Genomic DNA, 19064 nt, shown 5'->3' with positions numbered 1-19064 from the left:
TGAGTATTGAATTATTATGGCATAACAAATAAAATTAAACATCATAACTTTATGATGATGATTGTCTTTCAGGGAGATCACGGTGAGAGGGGACCAAAAGGTAGAGATGGACATAAGGTAGGAGAGGAGCTTCGACTTGTGTTTAGACATTTTACATGTACATGTGCACTCAGATTCACAGGTTGGTTATCATTAAAAGATTAGAATCATGTTTCCACAACCTTGTATGTAGAATGATGAAGGCACCCAAAGCCTACAAAATGCCTTGATGCCAACAGAGTAAATGTTTTGCATTGATCATCACAAAGCCCTGACCTCAATCTTATAGAGAATTTGAAGGCTGAACTGAAAAAGGATGTTCATTCAGAGGAGGCCCACAAACCTGAGGTATGGGCTAAAATTTCAGTCTAAGGGTTCTGCAAAGTTTGCAGATGTTTATATGTATTTCGTGTATGTAATTACCAACTGGGTTTGAACAGACTGTATTCGGGCAATATCATTTTAGTTTTTACATGAGACCAATTTTAGTGTAAACATGACCTCTGAATCAGGTGGCCAAGCTGTTTATTGTGGCAAATTCATGTACAGTAGTTGTGTAAGATGTGTCAGATGATACACAATATGTCGATTTAATAATACAGCAATAAAACATGAAGTTTTAATATTTTAGTATAAGTACAGACAGGGGAGAACTTAAAGCAATAAAACAGCAAAGTGCTGGGTCAGGCATTGGACCTTTCCTGTAATTTGTCACCCATCTGTATTACTGAGCTTAAGACAATGAATGGGCTATTGTTGTGGTGTTTCCCACTTTACAGCTACACATTGTTTATCAAAAGGCAAAGAGCCAAATTACGACTGACAGGTAAATGTTTGTCTACACAATGGACACAAACCCAAAAGTCTGGGTAGATGGTGGAACACGGGTTTTTTCCACCAAAGCTGAGGTAATGACTTAATTACTTTATTATATCAGGGAGACGCTGGCTCAGGAGATAGAACAGTTGTCCACTTTTGTCTTCGAGCAAGACACTAAACAAGTTGGTTGCTCCTGGTTAGTGTAGGCCAGCTGGATAACACAGTGTGAGTGTGTGTGAATGGATGAATGATAACCTGTGTAAAGCACTTTGGTTACTGATAAAGTTTTCAGAATCAGATTTAAAACTGGTCAGTGTGATTCCAGCCCCGGAGCACTGTCCAAAATCAAGCAGAGAAGATATCAAGATCAAAGATTAAAATGAAAACATGATATCTAACCAACAGATAGAGATTACAACACCAGGATATGTGTGATGGTCATTGAATGTGTGCATCCATAATGTTGTTCGCAAGATTTATAATGAGTGAAATAAAATTCCAACCACAGACTCTCAAAGACTAACATTAACATTGTGTTAACTGACATTAACTTTTGACACTAAATTTGTTTTTCAGGGTATCAGCGGTGAACCAGGAGAGCTGATTTCATCTGGACCCTCTCTGGGGTGTAAGTTGATAAATGGCAGAAAAACTGTCACATACTCAGGAAACAGAAAAAAAGAGTTTGATGATCACACCCATTTTGACAAACATGAAGTGAAACTCTGTGGTGAAATGTGCTGCAGTTTAGGTTTAACAAACTTCACAGACCTATCAGGTCAACATATCAAGTGTATAACATAAATACAAACTTTAAGGTCATTAAAATTTAAACCTCACTGTGGGTGAACCTGAGATACAAGAGCTTCTTGTTATAGGGATGTTATCTGACTGGATGCAAGCCAGGTTGGTATAAAACGTCACTTGGTTAAAGTGGCAGCAATTAATGAAAAAAGAAAGGATGAAAGTAAAAAAGTCATCGACTTATATGTTATTGTTTTCATTTGTGTCAATGATTTTTGACCAGAAGGTGTCTGAAACTGTGATGCCAACTGTTGGGCAGGTGCTAATAAATGTTTCTGCTATTTGCTTTAACTTTAGCTGGTCCTCCTGGCCCCCCTGGTGAGAGGGGTCCATTGGGAGAGAGGGGCTCAATAGGAGATCAAGGTCCCCCAGGACCCCCAGGTCTTCCTGCCTCTGAAAATCAGCAACAAGGTCTGTAAACTGAAGCTACACAAATCATCTACTGTTTGATCCAGAGAGTCAGAGTAGACAATGGATTACTCCACACACTCTTTGACTCAACAATTATCAAAGTACAAGCACCCTGTCATAAAACCTGTAATAGTCAAACAAATTATATATATTGCTGCAGTAATAGGCTAGAAAGCATATAAAAAGAGGAAACCAAAACTCCTGTGATGTCAGTAAGTCACAGGCTTGAAGCAGTTACTGGGACTTGCAATCAAATATCTGACATAATGCTTTGGAACATTTTTAAAAAGCAGTTTAAGCAGGGATAATGCTAAGTTTAAACAGATTTTTAGCCAAACAGCATAAAACTAAAATGTGTTTTGTAATTTTATTTTGGTGTCTGTCAGTGTTGGACTTTCTCGGACCATTTGGTATAAAGGGGGAACAAGGAGAAAAGGGCCAAGTAGGGGAACCAGGACTCCCTGCTATCAGTACAGGACCCCAAGGCGTCAGGGGGCGTCCAGGGGCCCAGGGCCCTCCAGGACCCATGAGATCATGTGAGTGATTGCCAAACTGACCGACTGAATATGTTTAATATATTTAAACTAAGGTTAATCTAATAGAGTGTCTCCCTTTATTTTCTTGTTCATTCATTTAAATGTAATGTAAGTTTGTTTTTAAATGTTTCTTTATTGTATTTGTCTTTAGGGGGTGATTTTTTCAAAGGGGCTCCGGGTGAGAGCGGCAGACCTGGTAACGCAGGCTTAAAAGGAATAAAAGGTGAGGAATTATGGCTTATGAACACAGAATTTACAATTCAAAACAAACACTGGTTGTGAATTATGTGGCTATCATCTTGTTGCTCTCTGCATTTAGGTGATCAAGGAGAATGTCTATGCAAACACTCTCTACCTGGACCTCCTGGGCCTACTGGTGGCCGTGGTGATGCTGGGATGTCAGGGGAGTTTGGTCAGGAGGGTGATAGAGGAGACCCAGGTCCCCAAGGAGATGATGGATTAACTGTAAGCAAAAAAAAAAACCTCACATCTTAAAAATTACATAATCTTTTCCAGTTGTTTATCTGAAGCCCTTCTGTCTTATTCACACTTTTCTGTTTTGGCTTTTAGGGGTCTGCTGGGCTCATAGGGTTACCAGGCCCTAAAGGCCAAAAAGGGGTGACCACCGTGCCCAAAGAAAAAGGTGCAGTGTACAGTATATGTTACTTCATTTGTTAGGGATCACCACCACAGGTCCAAGTGGGTCCGAAAAGAGAGGAAAGAGGAAAAACGTGTACCCTCTGTCATATACACCACTCAGGCATAACATTATGACCACCTGTGCAGTTTAATCCAATCCAATACAGTGGCTCTGCCATGAATTCTACTTTTATTAGGATAAAATTTCTCAGGCTTTAGGTTGAAACTGTCAGAAAAGGGAATAATTCTACTACGTGTTTATCACTGAGGTTGTACTGGAGTGAATCATACAGAGAGGGGGTTCTAATGTTTTGGCCACCAAATTCATTCGAAAGTGTGTGGCTAAAACATCTCTTAATCCACACTACTTAAGCACCTTGTTGACTGGTGAAGTAGTGACAGTACGCTTCTCTTGTGTTTCTGATCACTACAGGATATCCTGGAGATGCAGGGGATCCCGGGTTAGATGGTGAGTCAGGAGCACTGGGTGCCCCAGGTCGACACGGTTTGCATGGTTTGCCTGGACGTCGAGGTGATCCAGTGAGTTGGTTCAATATAAACGTTTTAATATCGCACATACTCATCATATATTTGTTTTAATTGCTAATAACAAATTAATGCTACAGAATGACGACTGCTGTGGTACATGTTGACAGGGAGAAGGTCCGAAGGGAGATCGTGGAGACAAAGGTTATCCAGGTCTGCCTGGCCGACCTGGTGCAGCTGGGCTAAGAGGGGAAAGAGGTCCAAACATAATGGGTATCAAAGGCCAGCGTGGTTTACCCGGAGATGACGGCCTTGCAGGCTATAACGGAATTCCAGGAACGCCTGGAAGTCCAGGTGAGAGGTTGACTGCCTTCTTCACACCTTTTATTCAGTCTCAATACGATACTACAATTTTCTCCTTCAAGGCTTTATCTCTTTACCTGTTTACGCTCTACTAAATGTTTTCTCTATAGTAATTCAATGCAAAGCAGTGAAGTGGTGGGGTATTAAAAAGAGGAGAAGCATGAAAAGTATACTGTATTTTAATTACATTTATTTCTTCACCTTCTGTTTTCTCCTTGATGCAGGAAATTCCTCTTTCAAACCAGCTGCAGCTAATCTTTTTTGACATAATGCTTGTGCTTTTGAATAACTCCTAAACCAAATGCCTCTCTCTTTCATCCTGCCTCATTCGCAACTGAAAGGCGGCTGTAGTCCAACAGGAGATGGAGGACAGGTGGATGTAACAGGTAGCTGGAATAATAAGGTTTTCACCTTATTGCTCCAATATAACCACTGTGTTGTGCTTCGGCTTCGGATTATTTGACTTTTTTGCATGTTGATTTTTGAATTGTTTACAGTTTTGTATTAAGATACCAGCTACTGTAATGATAATGCCATATTCTGAAAAACAATCCACGCTGGGCTGCAGTCAAGAATCACAGAAATAGTAATTTCTACTATAAACACACTTTTACATACAACCATAAAACTTTCCTGAAGACTGACATTTTCTTCTCAGGTGGTTGCATCATGGTTCCAGGACCTCCTGGGCCACCTGGTCTTTCTGGACCCACTGGATTACCAGGTTTTCCAGGTAACAAAGCAACAAACTATTTACTTGTGCTGCATGCAGGGTAATAGCTATGAGTATTTTTTAATGCAATATTTTTTAAAATAACAGGTCCTCAAGGCCAAAAAGGGCCACAAGGTCAATATGGAGTACAGGGAGAAAAAGGAGAAGCAGGAGATCAAGGCACAGGTGGCCCTCCTGGACCACCTGGTAAGGAAGGACAAAAATGTGGTGACAACTGGTGACATCAGGTTTTTGATTGGAATTTTTTCTTTAGTCCAGGTCATTTCTTTTAATAACCTCTATGGTTCTCCAATAAAGGATTTACTGGCCCTCGTGGAGACTTTGGAGTTTCTGGCAGCAAAGGTTCAGTAGGAGTTCCAGGTTTGCCTGGTGTTAATGGTCAGTACGGGGTACAGGGTGAGAAGGGTATTCACGGAGACATCTTCGGAGCATTGCCTGGACCCTCTGGTGACCCAGGGCTGTCAGGTTTTCAAGGGACTAAAGGGGAGTCTGGCAATGAAGGAGAGCAAGGCTTTCCAGGTCAGCCATGTTTTCACATTGTCAACTACCAATATTTAGACTCAAGCCATTCAGTCCTGCTTTGTTTTAAAGTAAAGGATTTCAGATCTAATATCTAATGTTCTTTTTTTTCCAGGGCTGAATGGCATGCCAGGTATGATTGGCTTCAAGGGTGAGAGTGGCCAACCAGGCCTGCAGGGGGAAGAAGGGAGGGCTGGGCCAGCAGGCAAGTATGGTTATCCCGGTGACCCTGGGACAGAAGGTCCACCTGGGCCACGTGGTGGCATTGGACAGCCAGGTAGACAGATACACACATACACAAAATCTCGGAATCACAGAAAATTTCTTCATCATAGCTGACATCCCTTTTCCTTCTGATACATCATCTGGCTAACTAGGCTTCACTGGAGAGAGGGGAACTGAGGGAGACCCAGGTCCTCCAGGTCCAATTGGATTAAAAGGGATCCCAGGGCCATTTGGTGATAATGGTCTCATTGGTGAGTCTGGCCCAACAGGTGAACCAGGGCAACCAGGTGCAGATGGAAACCCCGGACTTCCAGGAATGAAGGGTTTGTTTTTCAAATATAAAGTCTAAACCTATCCATTATTAAGCATTTTTTGGGCAGAACAGTTTTTTTCTAACTGTTGGAGGTTCCTCTCTTTCCCAGGATACAAAGGGTCCCCTGGCATGTCAGGTTTTCAGGGGAACAAAGGTGTACAAGGAAAGGAGGGTTACAGTGGGAAGAAAGGAGAATCTGGAATGCCAGGTCAGGTTGGCCCAAAAGGATTGACAGGTCACAGTGGACAGAAAGGTGAAGTTTTTATTTTACACAGTGTTTGAGATCTCAGTAACTTTTAATTGTTGAGACTACCACATAAACTTACAGTGTCTCTCTTCCCCACAATTGTCTGCCAGGTGATCGTGGTCTGATGGGTTTACCAGGGGAAAAACCTCACATGTCTCCCCAAATGAAATATGAAATGAAGGGTACCAAGGGAGACCCTGGACCAAAAGGAATTCAGGGTTTCACTGGGCCAAGAGGTGTGCAGCCAAAATCTGATATCAGTGTCTTCTTCCTTTGCAGTGCATCAGCAATCCTGCCCGTACTTTCACAAATCATACTCTTTTTATACAGGTAGCCAAGGTTCACAAGGGACACCAGGTCATGAGGGAAGACATGGTTTTCCTGGGGAACCCAGCCATGAAAAAGGTCACTATGGTGATCCAGGTGCACAGGGTCTACCGGGCATTAAAGGAATGCCAGGCCTGACTGGAAATCGGGGAATTACCGGTTTTGGCGGAATGCCTGGTATCAAGGTGAGGAAAGCCATACGGGGAAAATTCATGTTGGTCTGATGATGTCATCAGGGTACTTCACTTTACCTTAAGGAAGACTCAAAGCAGTTATATTTAATACATTTATGTTTTGTTTTTTTTGTTGCAGCACATGACATGGCTATTTAAGAAAGAACAAAGTCTAGTAAATGAACACAAAGAGAATTCTTACCCAAATCCACCGCTCTCCGTGATGATTCATTTTCTGTTTTTTAATCCTATTACTCCTTTGCTTCAGATTCACAAAGGGTTGTTTATATCTCCTTTAGCAAAGGGCTCTGAAAAAAACATTCCACCCAAGCTAGTGAACAAACTGACCCAAACCACATCATCATGTGCTCCTGCTTTTTGGCTAGTGTCTTACTTGCCTGCTGTTCAAGATAAAGATGTCTTGCATAGTTAAGCATCCTCCCTGCGCTAGCTACAGCCTACAAGATTAAGATATAATGGTTAATTGGACATTTGTTACTTTTCAGGGAATTAAAGGAAGTTCTGGTGCCTATGGTCCATCAGGAGACAAAGGAAGGAAGGGAATTAAAGGTACAAGCTCAAATTTAAACTCCAGACAGATGGGGACTTAACGTACATGCTAATTTTAGACGTACAATTGTATTTCTATTACAGGTGAAAGAGGTCCTCGTTTAGACTTGCCAGGAGTTCCCGGATTGAGAGGAGAGGAAGGTTCGCAAGGACAGCAAGGTATATACTCACACAGTTTGTGTTACTTAATGATGTTGAAGAGGACCAGCTAAAAACCAATGATATTTACTTGGTGGATATTAAATGCTTGATAACCCCTTACAGGCGAGCAAGGACTGATTGGACAGACTGGGGACAGGGGTGCCACAGGTTTTGATGGTATCACAGGAAAAAAAGGAGAGCCAGGTGGTAAAGGAATATTAGGATACCCAGGTAAGGGACTATCATTCATTTACTTATTGAGCAATTTCTAATTTAAGATATTTTAAATATTACACATTATTGTAAAATCCCATTACACTGGCTCATCCCTTTTTCCCTTCAGGCTCAGATGGGCAGCAGGGAACTCCTGGTAAACCAGGTCAGAAAGGCTTTCCTGGATCTCCTGGAAGAGAAGGAAACCCCGGTTTACCTGGTTTCCCAGGAAACAAAGGTAACGGGACCAGACCAGTGGCCTCTTTTTCTCTTTGAACAATATACTTATCTATAATATTCCTCAACTTGATGGTGTCCTCAACAAATGTGTGCAGGTTACCCTGGACTGAAGGGCCTTTATGGATTAGATGGATTGAAAGGACATAAGGGTATCCAAGGAACACCAGGTATTCAACCAAATGCTGAACAAATTATGATAATATTTGTGTAACTTTCACTACTTAAATATCATAGTCAGATGATATATTTCTGTAAACATATTCCCTCAATCAGCACATGAACACAGTCATGAGCATTAAACTCTCTAAATAGTGCTAAACATGGATTGTTGCTTGGTTAGTGTTTTAATTAACTGAAATCATATTCTCATGTGCTTTAAAGCACTTAAATAACTTTACACTTTATAAATAAATGTATATTTCTGAATTTGACATCCATTGTTTATACAGAACAGTAGAAATCGTGTCTAATTGTTCCATTTACCTCTGAATTTGGAAGTCAGAGCTGTAAATGATGTCATACCTGAGTTGACTGCAGCTAGTTTACCACAACAATACCAGTTCTAATAACTTTTTATTACTGCACCTTTCTCTCTGCTGAAGAACAGAGCAGCCATATTGGCTTTTAAGGTTGGAGTTGCTAAGGTATGTCAGGCTTCCCAAGTTGGAGATCTGACTTCAGGGAGCTTTCTATTTGTTATTTCCAACTGTAAACTTAGACATTTCAACTTACAAGTATAAAGGTAACGTATAAGGTTTTCTGTAAATCTCAGATGTCAGACAAATATTTTCTGGTCATATTTTTTTCAGGTCTGGATATCACTGGACCAACTGGAGAGACAGGAGCCAAAGGAGAGAAGGGAGACAGCGGGGACCCCAACAACCAGCCAGGTGTTTTAGGCACTGCGGGTTCGAAAGGGTACCAGGGACTTCTAGGTGAGATGCTATTCTTTAGCATTAACATGGTCATTACAGTATGAGTACAGACTATTTACCAACTGAGGTCAGAAAAAATGTAACACTCTGTGTATGTCCTAATGTTTCACCTTAAAACTTTATACGATCATATATTTATTTGTTCAGGTGATCACGGTCTTCCTGGACCAGTGGGATTCCGCGGTCCTGTAGGACCTGACGGGACCCCAGACAGACCAGGACCCAGTGGGGACCCTGGCTTTAAGGGCCCTAAAGGATTCCCAGGTGAGAAGATGAAATTTAGGAAACACCACTAAGTATACTAAGTCACTTTAGCTTAGTTTTTCCTCTTTCCTTTCCTGCAGAGACCTGGTAATTTTAGGACAAGTTTATATATTTTATCTTGGACTTTTGTACTATTTTAAAAAAAAATAACGGGTAATTATTTCGTGTCAGTTGGGGTATTACTTTTGAAATAATTTAGTTTGATGTTAGAATCAATACTTCCATTTAGTAATATTCTGACAAAACTGGACTTTTTAAATTTTTTGACTTTTTTTAAATGCCAGTGGAGGAAGTAGTAGCCATGGCCATCTACAAACACTAAGTGTTTTTTTTTCTCAGGTTTCCCTGGAGCCAGAGGATTACCTGGTGTAAATTCACCCCCTGGAGAAAAGGGTGAACCAGGATTAAATGGGTTCCCTGGATTCCCGGGTAGGAAAGGACTGAAAGGAGATCAAGGTCCTTTTGGATACAAGGGACCTAATGGCATCTTTGGGAAGAAAGGTATGGATAAAATTTTGAAACTTTCCAAGGATAAGCCAGTAGTTTATGTTCAAATTAGCTGTTTGCCAATTTTGTTGGCAGGAAAAAACAAACTTTGGGCAGATTGGTAGGGCCAATAAATATCAGTAGTTGGTTGGTTACTTGAAGATTCAAGCAACCTACAAAATAAAATATGCACAAAATAATGATACACATACAAAGGTAAACAATAAACTAAAAATGAAATGCACCTTAAAGTAGGATACATTGAGTAGGTTGCTGTTAATAATAGGATCACCTGCTATTTGTCTTATAGGAGTAAAAGGAGAGCAAGGAGTGATGGGAGTTCCTGGTATGGTTGGTTTCAAGGGAGAAAGAGGACCAGCTGGTCCAAAAGGAAACACTGGTCCCCAAGGTAAACTGCTGTATGCACTCACAATATATTCACTGCTGGTTAGGTATCATGTGTATGTGGCTTTTTATCTGAGTCATTGTATGATACATTCCTGCTACAGGTTTTCAAGGGATCCCAGGCAGCAAGGGTCTTCCTCCACTTCCCCACAGAATTCCAGGAGAGAGGGGCGATCCAGGACCACGGGGTATCCAAGGTCCAAAAGGGGCCAAAGGTTTACCAGGGCCACACGGTCCCCCTGGAGATCAAGGTTAGCAATTCTTTTAATACATTTGTCATTAGACATCCGTAGGTAAAATATTCAACTCAACAACATGCATGTATCGGATTAATCTACAGGTTTCATGGGACCCATTGGACAGAGGGGCATGCCTGGGATTAGTGGTACACCAGGGATAGTTGGATTCCGTGGTGACGTTGGACAAGTGGGCCACCCCGGTCTGCAAGGCATGGCAGGTGCGTCTGACACTGTGGGTCAATTTAGGATTAATTTAATAAGCCTTGCTTAAAGGATTCAAAGTGGGTTGGTTGTTAAGGAGTGGACCAGTTACCAAGAGGTTTGTGATGCCCATGAAGTTAATTTAGTGAATGAATCGCTATGCATTAGCTGGAAATTGTTATTGAAAATGTATTATTAATGAATGTTATAAAGGTATAGTTGTATTAGAGTTGTATTAGGTACATAATTCTTTTAGATAAGTTAATACGAATAAACTAAAATAGCGGCATGATGCAGATTTATCTGCCATAAACAATAGTATCAAAGGTATGTACAGCATGCATGAATATAATTCTCTTATAATTAATAATTAGTTGACATTGCAATTAACAGTTCTGAACTCTTTATTCCTCCATAGGCCGTCGTGGAAACCCAGGCATTGCTGGGTTACCTGGTATGCCTGGCCGCAGTGTCAGCGTGGGCTACCTGCTGGTGAAACACAGCCAATCAGAGCAGACACCCATGTGTCCTGTGGGCATGTCTAAGCTGTGGGATGGCTACAGTCTGCTGTACTTTGAGGGCCAGGAAAAAGCGCACAACCAGGATCTTGGTAAACTGTGGTGAAATGTACTCAGTATCGACTGTTTCAAATTTCTGTGAGGAACACATAGGATTTTGTAACAGGGATGAAACATTAGATAAAACTAACAAATTAGTTATTAGTGTTAGTTTGCTACAGTATAGTCCTGCATGAAGTGATGAGTCAGGCAAGTATCTCCAGATTTAAAATATTCTCAGAAATTGTCATCCAGTTATTTAAAAATATTAGTACCAGTTTAGGTTCATTGGATCTCTTATGATTTAATTCTTTGCATTACTTGAATGCATTCCATGTAAAACTACAGCCTAAACTTGTTTATTTTATGTTTGTACTTTTACTCTGCTTTAAATATGCAATCATGTCATTCCTTTGTAATGTATTTTGTTCATTACAGAAAAGCAGTTTCAGTTGGGCTTTGTGTTACATCAATACATTTGACTTAGGTTAATTTGACTTTTTGTCCTTTCTAGGTTTAGCCGGCTCCTGCCTTCCTCGGTTCAGCACCATGCCATTTATGTACTGCAATCCTGGAGACATTTGTTATTATGCCAGCAGGAATGATAAATCCTACTGGTTGTCGACAACCGCTCCTCTTCCCATGATGCCTGTAGAAGAGGAAGCGATCAAACCATATATCAGCCGCTGCTCAGTATGCGAAGCTCCATCAGTTGCCATAGCATTCCACAGCCAGGACAGTAACATCCCACACTGTCCTGTGGGTTGGCGCAGCCTGTGGATTGGCTTCTCCTTCCTCATGGTGCGTTCACCAGACAAAAACATATGTGTGTGAAAAGGTTATCGAGTCCAAAAAAACAATACAATCAGTTCAACAAAGACTTGCAATTCTGTTCCCTGCTCCCATCAAAAAAATCTTTCATTTCAAAACAACACAACATTGCATGTCTAAACTCTTCCTTGGAACATGGAACTGGAATGAATAAGGTATCATGAAAGATCAAAAAGATCAAAGATATGCAAAAATGACTAATTGTGAAACCGTAATACAGCTACCATAACAAATTACACCCAATATAGGTAATGATGATTTAATTGTGTTTTATAAACCAAAGTTTTAAAGATGACCGGACTCACTCCTCATACATTGCTCCTCAATTCCCAAACAATTAAGAACAATATTAGAGGGTTTAGAACATCCTGAAACATAGAGAACAGGAACGACTTCAGGGGCGAGTGAGGATCAGAAAGCGATCATATAATAGACATGATATGCCCTTGGTAGGCCTGCTCCTTACAGGTGACATCATCTGCACTCCTGAACTCAACCTCTATACAAAATAGCAAACATTACTTAAAGAGAAGTAATTATATGATTTATTGGGAATCCTTTTCTGCTGCGGATTTGGTGAATTTATTTCTGCAGGACTGTAAATTATTCAGAATAACTTTTACGTGAATAATAACTTCTTTCATGGTTATTGCTCAAAAAGACTATCACTTAAAATTCTTCTTTAAAATACTATTCTTTTAAATACATTGTGAATATTTCACTTCACACCTGCCTTATGTTTTACCTTCTCACATCTGTCTCCACAGCATACGGCAGCAGGAAATGAAGGCGGAGGTCAGTCCTTGTCATCTCCTGGTTCTTGCCTGGAGGACTTCCGCACAGCACCATTCATTGAGTGTAATGGGGCCAGAGGCACATGCCACTACTTTGCTAACAAGCAGAGTTTCTGGCTAACCTCCACAGATCAGTCATTCCATACTGATCCATCATCAGAGACACTCAAAGCAGGTCAGCTCCTGACACGCATCAGCCGCTGCCAGGTCTGCATGAAGAACTTGTGAAAGACTCAGCAGTAGCGCTGACAGAAGTCCTATTGACATTGGTCTAGTGTCGTCTCTCTAGCCTTAGATCAATGTGATTGGGAAACATTCTCTGTAATGCTACAGAGCTCAGACATCTAATGACTGTGTGGTGCCTTGAGCTTTGAGTGAAATGTTGCATTGTAGATAAGACACAAGAAGCATCATGATGAAGCCAACAGCATTATGGGTGCAGTATTTTATATATTTGTGGATTGGTGCTTACTGTTTAACTTATTACCTCAGATCAGAGACCATATACTACAGCTGAACCAAAGACGCCTGTGTTCATGCACTGCTTCAGTTTATCTAGATGTTGTTTTAAGTATACAGCTGAGCATAGCACCACTAACACAGCTTCTCAGCCAACTGAAGAATGTTTTTACAGCTCTTTAACAAATTAGTTTATACAGTGTAGTGCTTTTATTCCATTGCTCTAAACCTATTTTTATAATGTTTATATGTCAGACAGCTTTTAACTTGTTTCATAACTTTATCAACTAATAGAAAATTGACTATTTCATACAACATATGTTCACACAATACACTGATTCTTTATATTTACCTGCTGAATTAACTTGAGTTTTAAGTATAACATGCAATACCACTTATGTCACACTCTCGCCTTCACAAATCTAGTAATAATTTAACTGTCCAAGTCTTCCATCAGTGCAGCATATCAACAGCCTGGACCAAAGGTCTGAGTGTATAAACTCCTCACTGCGGTCACTGATCCTGGTTTAGATTACAGAAATGTACACAACTTAGAAAGTAGGTCAAATGTTTTTCATCGCCTTGATTAGACCAGAAAACACTGACGAGATTTGTTTTGTCATGTAATAATAGCATTTTTTGTAATATGATAATTGAATTGGATTGTGAAGATTAAATGTTTGTTTGTAAGACTGTGTCATTTTAATCGTACAAGCTTAATCGGACAGACCAGGAGAACTGCAAAATAAAAATCTTTACTATAACATTGCACCAAAAACTTCAACAGGAGTATTTTACTCTTCACAATCACTGACAGCTCCTAGAAGGGTCAATAAAATATAGAGATCAGTTATCACCACTAGAAACTAAACAATAAAGTGTGATTGATGAAAACCTCAAAATTAAATGTACAAATAATAAACAATAAACAGAAATGTGCCACCCAGATAAAACTTAGTGCCATTATAGTTCTGAAAACATTTACAATAGCAGTGATTGACTTCTTATGTGTACTGTTTACCCAAAGACACTTCTTTGGGATATAAGTGCAGCGTCGGTTGTTAAGAGTGGAAGGTTTCCTCACACTGAAAATGTTCACTATACGTTTTCATTTTTAATCTTCACAGCAGCAAGAATGTATGTGGGTGTTTACTGGAGGTCATTAATGGTCTCTGGTCTCAGTCAAGGCAAATATAATAGTAACATCACAGTATAGTTTTGGTGCTAGGACCCATCTACTGATTGTCCTTTGTAAAAACACTGGTGCAGCTGCAGCCTCTCCACCTCTCTGTGGTGGATCCTAACAGCAGCCAGATCTGCCCCGCTTGCTGCTGCCCCCCCTGCACTCCTCCAGGTCAACTGTAGGAGACATCTGGTTTTCATTTCTCTTCCTCAGGATAGAAGGCAGCACCAAATCAAATAGTGTCTCAAACAAAGTGTCCACGTTATACCCTGTCTTGGCACTTGTCTCGAAGCACATCGTCTCTGCAGGGAGGCTGTTCTTTTCCTCCAGGCCTTTATAGCGTAGTATTCTACCATAAAGAGCCAAAGCATCTTCATGTGTAACCTGTTTTTGTAATATCATACCAGAGAGGGATGCAGGTGAAGCTGGGGGTGTTGGGCAGGCAGACAAAACCTGTGGTTCGGTCCCATCTTCCTCACACTGAGTTTTGTCCGTAAACACTCCATCTGAGTCTCGGAACATCTGGGCTTTAAGGTCTGTGAGATCAGCCTTGTTGCCCACTACAGCATAAATGCAGTCATGGTTAGCAGTATCAGTCAGAGACAGGAAGCGCTCCTCAAGCTCAGCTAGGCTCTGCCAGTTGGTGACGTCATAAAGGAGGATGACAGCGGCTGCACCTCGACAGTACATAGACCCCAATCCGTGGAACTGTTCACGACCTGAGGAGAAAGATCGAGATCAACAGTGTCAATAGCACAGCAGGAAACCAACTCATACAGGCAGAAATGGGCAAGATGGTCAGCAGTTTGAAAACAGAAAGATCATTTGTTGTTCAAATATTCAGGATTCTTGAGAGGACACATTGTGTGTGTATTATATGCCAGTGGGCGAAAACTCAGTTTTGCCATTTTTTTAGATACACGCAGCTTAAACTAATGCAGTCTTTTCCACCAGCCCTATTATAAATATTTATGAAGGTTAGAATGTTTGTAACTAACAAACTGCCACCTGAATGTATATGGCATCTACTCAATATACACACAGCTGTGAGAATACATTTCATTTACTTAATTGACTCATTTTTGATTTTGTTTGTCTAAAAAAAAATAAAGGAGATTTGGGAATAATAATGAATTTTCTTGTTTTATCTGCTTTAAATACAGAGTTTACTATCGAGCTCGACAAGGAAAACAGCAAATGTTAACATTTGAGAAGCTGGAACCAAAGAACTTTGGCTAATTTAAATTATTGCTTAAAATATCACTAAAACAAAATCTAATAAATAAATAATTTTATTTTACCCAAATTATTTTACTAATCATTTTAGCTCTGAGAGCTCAGATCATATGTATATTTATCACAGATACTTCCTGGGATACATCATTAGTAAGGTGGGAGAATCTTTTTTGTTACATACAATTAGCTGAAGTGAAAAAAAAGGAAAAACCCAACTCAGTCGTCCCTGCGGTTCTGGAAAGTACTAATGCATGTAAGTTTGGAAAGACAGATTAAATCATGGGGAGACAAGTCTTCCTGTCATACCCTATCATGTGACTATTAAGAGGAAGAGGGAAAGCAGCTTATGAGCCTGCATGAAGCTTAACACTAAACTTAAAAAAGGGCACTGTCATTGTAGAAAATAAGTAACAGGCAGCTAAACCATCCGTACGACAGCTTTTAGTACAACCTATATAAAGGTCACTCTTCAACAGCAGAATGGTCTTTGCTGATAGGTCTGCAACAGTTGCTTTGACATGACTCAGCGCTGATCTGGCATTTCTCCACCACCATAAACAAGGTTGTGGAATTAGGGAACACAGACAGGAAATGGTTTACTGGTGACATGGCTTTGCTTATCAGTGTGGTGCACCAACTCAACTTTGGAAAGTATTTGATTGACTACACAGTTTACAGTAATTCATGTTTAGACAATATGGGAATGCAGGGAGGTTATTAGATCATTCCTCAGCAGTAATTAGATGAATGAATATTCCAGTTATAACCAACTAAAATATCCAAAGTGGGTTACTTTGAAAACATAAAAATAGTTATTGTAATGTTTAGGTTGTAGTTGGTGATCATAGTTTTGAAAAAAACAATACTTTGTGGATGTAAAGTGTATTTACAGTGAAATATGTGTCTTCAGTATGATCGGGGCTATTTAGAGCATGGATGAATAAATGACATTAGTAACTCAAGATCTAGCAGAGTCTGCAAACTCAGTTACCCAAAAGAAATCCCAGTCTAATTTAATAATGATGATTCAATCTATCCGTCCCTTTTACGATTAAACAAAATTAGCTTTATGTAAAGATGATGTCCTTCGTTTCTGATCATTAATATTCAAGTCTCCTGAGTTTTTCACAGTTGACCAAACTAAGGAAGCACTTTTAAAACAACACTACTTTGAATAAACGACTAACAGTCATTAAAAACAAATGTCAATAGAATTGAAATTTATGTGGTAAATACTATCTGTCGTCATGTAGACTACAACACATGACATGTTCACAAGTTTACCTATACTCCTATGTTACAGACAAACTGGGGGCAGTTATGGATGCTTTTTATTGTGGGACAGGTGGTTCTGTCATTTTTAAATTGTCCACCCTTTTACCTTTTTTACCTTCAGCAGTGGATGTTATTTCTCAAGTCTATCTAACATAGCTAGCTGTTAACAAAACAGGGCAAAAATGTGTCAACATCAGTAAATAGGTTCTCAGAATACGGTGACTTTAGGTCAGATTATTCCAATGTTGAGCAATTCAGCGCAAGACAAAGCACACAGGGATTTTATAACATATACTGTTAAGCAAGCAGGAAAGTGAAATTTCTTAATGTTTCACTTATGGTATTCATTTTAAATAAAACTAAATTCAAGTCACTGCACACTAACCTTTGCGGCCTAAAATGTTATGGAAGGAGATACTTACATGGTAACCAATTTAATTAAAAATATTCAGAAGGTACTCATATTTATAACTTAAAATGGGCTATATTCATTCTTTAAAATAATAACTTATTGTGCATAATAATAAAGAGTATTAAGTTACACTAATGTTTCAGTTATGTGTGCTTGTGCGATTTTATACTGTGTTTTAATTTCATTTTTACTATTATTTTGAACTGTGTATGTAAGATTTAAGTTCAATATTCATTTCCTGAGTATTCTCTAAAGAGTAGTACTGCTGTACTGCAGTACTTATGTTGTTCTTATGTTGTTCTCAAGCAAAGTAAACTGTTCCTCATTTTTCCTTAGCCTTCACTCTTCTGATTAATATAGGTTCTAATACATATTTATTAAAGGATCAACAGCAAATGGAAACCTAGCAGTTAAGAAACCCTGATATTATTTTAAAATGACTGTTTAATTGTGCATAGACTATCCCCCAGTGTGTTGGATTAGTCTATCGGGTTGTTTTTTTAATTCTATTTAGACCTGAAAAGTTTGAATTGTGCACTTAAGCATTAATATCGTGTCATTGTTATTCATTTAGCACTAGAGTTGTTGTTTATTTTAAAAGGAGCGAAGAAAACACAGGCTGCCTGTACAGACTGGTCACATGCCAGTCATCGCCTCAGGTGTTGGGATCACGCGTGATCAGGTAAATACAGTCAGTTAACACTGTAACTAGATGAATGAGATTTGATAAAATGTTAGAATCGAAAAACATCAGCAAAATTAAAATCCACAAGGGTGTATTACCAGCTGTGTCCCATATTGAGATATTGTAAGGACCCCATTGCTTGAGGAAAAACGCTCCTCCGACGGTGCTGATGGTGTCTTTAAATTTCCTCTCCGTGTACCTGTGGAGCAGCGACGTCTTGCCCACGTTCATGTCTCCGAGGAGAACAACCTTGACGTCGGGCTTCTTCATCTTCGACATCTCGGGCATGATGCTGCTGGGTCCGGTCCCGCTACAGGGGAGTTTTCTCTCTCTTTATATCGTAGGGAAGAAACAACTAGTGTGTAAAAGTAGTTGGAGGCTGGAAGCGAACTCCACTGACAGACGTCATTTTATGAACGGAAGTTGTTTTGTAACAGCCAGGTTGTCCATAGTTTTCTCCAATCTGCTGCCTGAATCTGAACTTCGCAAAGTAACTGAGGTAAAACCGGAAGTAGGTGAGAAGCTAAACCGTTACTGGAGCCGTTTTTCCCAAAGTGTTGTCTGTCAGGTTCAAGCGCTCACAGGCTGTTTATTGCCCCCAACGCCTCTACCGCGCTGTTATTATGCCTGTCTTAGTTTTTGCTTTGAGTTACCCCAAACCAATAATTAATAAATTGGGGGGAAGAAAACCAGGCACAAGCTATGAACATATAATGATAGCTATATTATGATAGGGACAGAGGAGCAAGGCAAAGTGTTAAAATGCAATAACACTGGATATTTCACTTTACTGTTATTGCACAGCATTTAGAAAACAGACAAAACACAAAAAATACAGTTATGCATTTCTGTATTTAGTTGTGTTTTCTGTGTTTTTGGCACTTAATCTATGCCTGTTTTGTCAATTGGTCAAGATATTTTCTTCTGTCGAGCCTCTTTAAGTTAGAATTTATAAAATTAGAGAAATGTGAAGGATTTTTATTTTCTGCGTGTGTATGTGTTTGTCTCAATTATACGTAATAGCCAGTGCAGAGTTAGTAAGTAAGTAGTAATTTTATTTCACTATATATTGTGACTACATAAATATTGGCAGAGCTGGAGGTAGCAGAACTTAAGATGTTAAGGTTCTCTTTGGGAGGGACGAGGATGGACAGGATCAGGAACGAGTAAATCAGAGGGACAGCTGATGTTAGATGTTTTGGAAGTCAGGGAAGCCAGATTGATGTGGTTTGGACATGTTCAGAGGAGCGATAGTGAATATATCAGTAGAAGGATGCGGATAGATTCGCTGTGGCCAACCCTGA

At 39.8% G+C, this 19064-nt stretch overlaps 2 protein-coding genes across 3 annotated transcripts in view; one reads left to right on the top strand and one right to left on the bottom strand.

Annotated features, from left to right (window-relative positions):
• The window catches only part of col4a2 (collagen, type IV, alpha 2), a 62575-nt gene extending 48916 nt beyond the window's left edge, over positions 1-13659 (top strand). Inside the window, exons 17-48 of one of the 2 annotated variants that reach the window (XM_067515699.1) lie at positions 73-117; positions 1435-1486; positions 1960-2073; positions 2460-2609; positions 2761-2832; positions 2929-3074; positions 3180-3252; positions 3682-3788; positions 3905-4088; positions 4439-4483; positions 4756-4830; positions 4918-5016; positions 5128-5349; positions 5465-5626; positions 5727-5897; positions 5997-6140; positions 6245-6370; positions 6465-6646; positions 7141-7204; positions 7289-7363; positions 7469-7576; positions 7689-7796; positions 7894-7965; positions 8608-8733; positions 8881-8997; positions 9337-9498; positions 9794-9892; positions 9993-10139; positions 10229-10345; positions 10747-10938; positions 11400-11686; positions 12484-13659. In XM_067515699.1, the coding sequence (XP_067371800.1) occupies positions 73-117; positions 1435-1486; positions 1960-2073; positions 2460-2609; positions 2761-2832; positions 2929-3074; positions 3180-3252; positions 3682-3788; positions 3905-4088; positions 4439-4483; positions 4756-4830; positions 4918-5016; positions 5128-5349; positions 5465-5626; positions 5727-5897; positions 5997-6140; positions 6245-6370; positions 6465-6646; positions 7141-7204; positions 7289-7363; positions 7469-7576; positions 7689-7796; positions 7894-7965; positions 8608-8733; positions 8881-8997; positions 9337-9498; positions 9794-9892; positions 9993-10139; positions 10229-10345; positions 10747-10938; positions 11400-11686; positions 12484-12738 (4098 nt within the window). In that variant the 3' untranslated portion in view covers positions 12739-13659. The remainder of the gene's footprint in view (positions 1-72; positions 118-1434; positions 1487-1959; positions 2074-2459; positions 2610-2760; positions 2833-2928; positions 3075-3179; positions 3253-3681; positions 3789-3904; positions 4089-4438; positions 4484-4755; positions 4831-4917; positions 5017-5127; positions 5350-5464; positions 5627-5726; positions 5898-5996; positions 6141-6244; positions 6371-6464; positions 6647-7140; positions 7205-7288; positions 7364-7468; positions 7577-7688; positions 7797-7893; positions 7966-8607; positions 8734-8880; positions 8998-9336; positions 9499-9793; positions 9893-9992; positions 10140-10228; positions 10346-10746; positions 10939-11399; positions 11687-12483) is intronic. The other variant, XM_067515700.1, reaches the window with a different exon arrangement.
• Positions 13660-13708: 49 nt separating this feature from the next.
• On the bottom strand, positions 13709-18240 carry rab20 (RAB20, member RAS oncogene family). The gene is made up of 2 exons (XM_067515718.1): positions 17859-18240; positions 13709-14871 (listed from the first exon to the last, which is right to left on the bottom strand). Exons 1-2 carry the CDS (start codon positions 18046-18048, stop codon positions 14270-14272), a joined length of 792 nt encoding a protein of 263 aa, XP_067371819.1. The 5' UTR covers positions 18049-18240; the 3' UTR covers positions 13709-14269.
• Positions 18241-19064: the final 824 nt, after the last annotated feature.

The sequence above is a fragment of the Channa argus genome, chromosome 9 (genome assembly GCF_033026475.1).
Source record: "Channa argus isolate prfri chromosome 9, Channa argus male v1.0, whole genome shotgun sequence".
Lineage (NCBI taxonomy): Eukaryota > Metazoa > Chordata > Actinopteri > Anabantiformes > Channidae > Channa > Channa argus.
The sequence above is the reverse complement of the archived record's forward strand: the minus strand, read 5'-3'. Positions and strand labels throughout refer to the sequence as shown.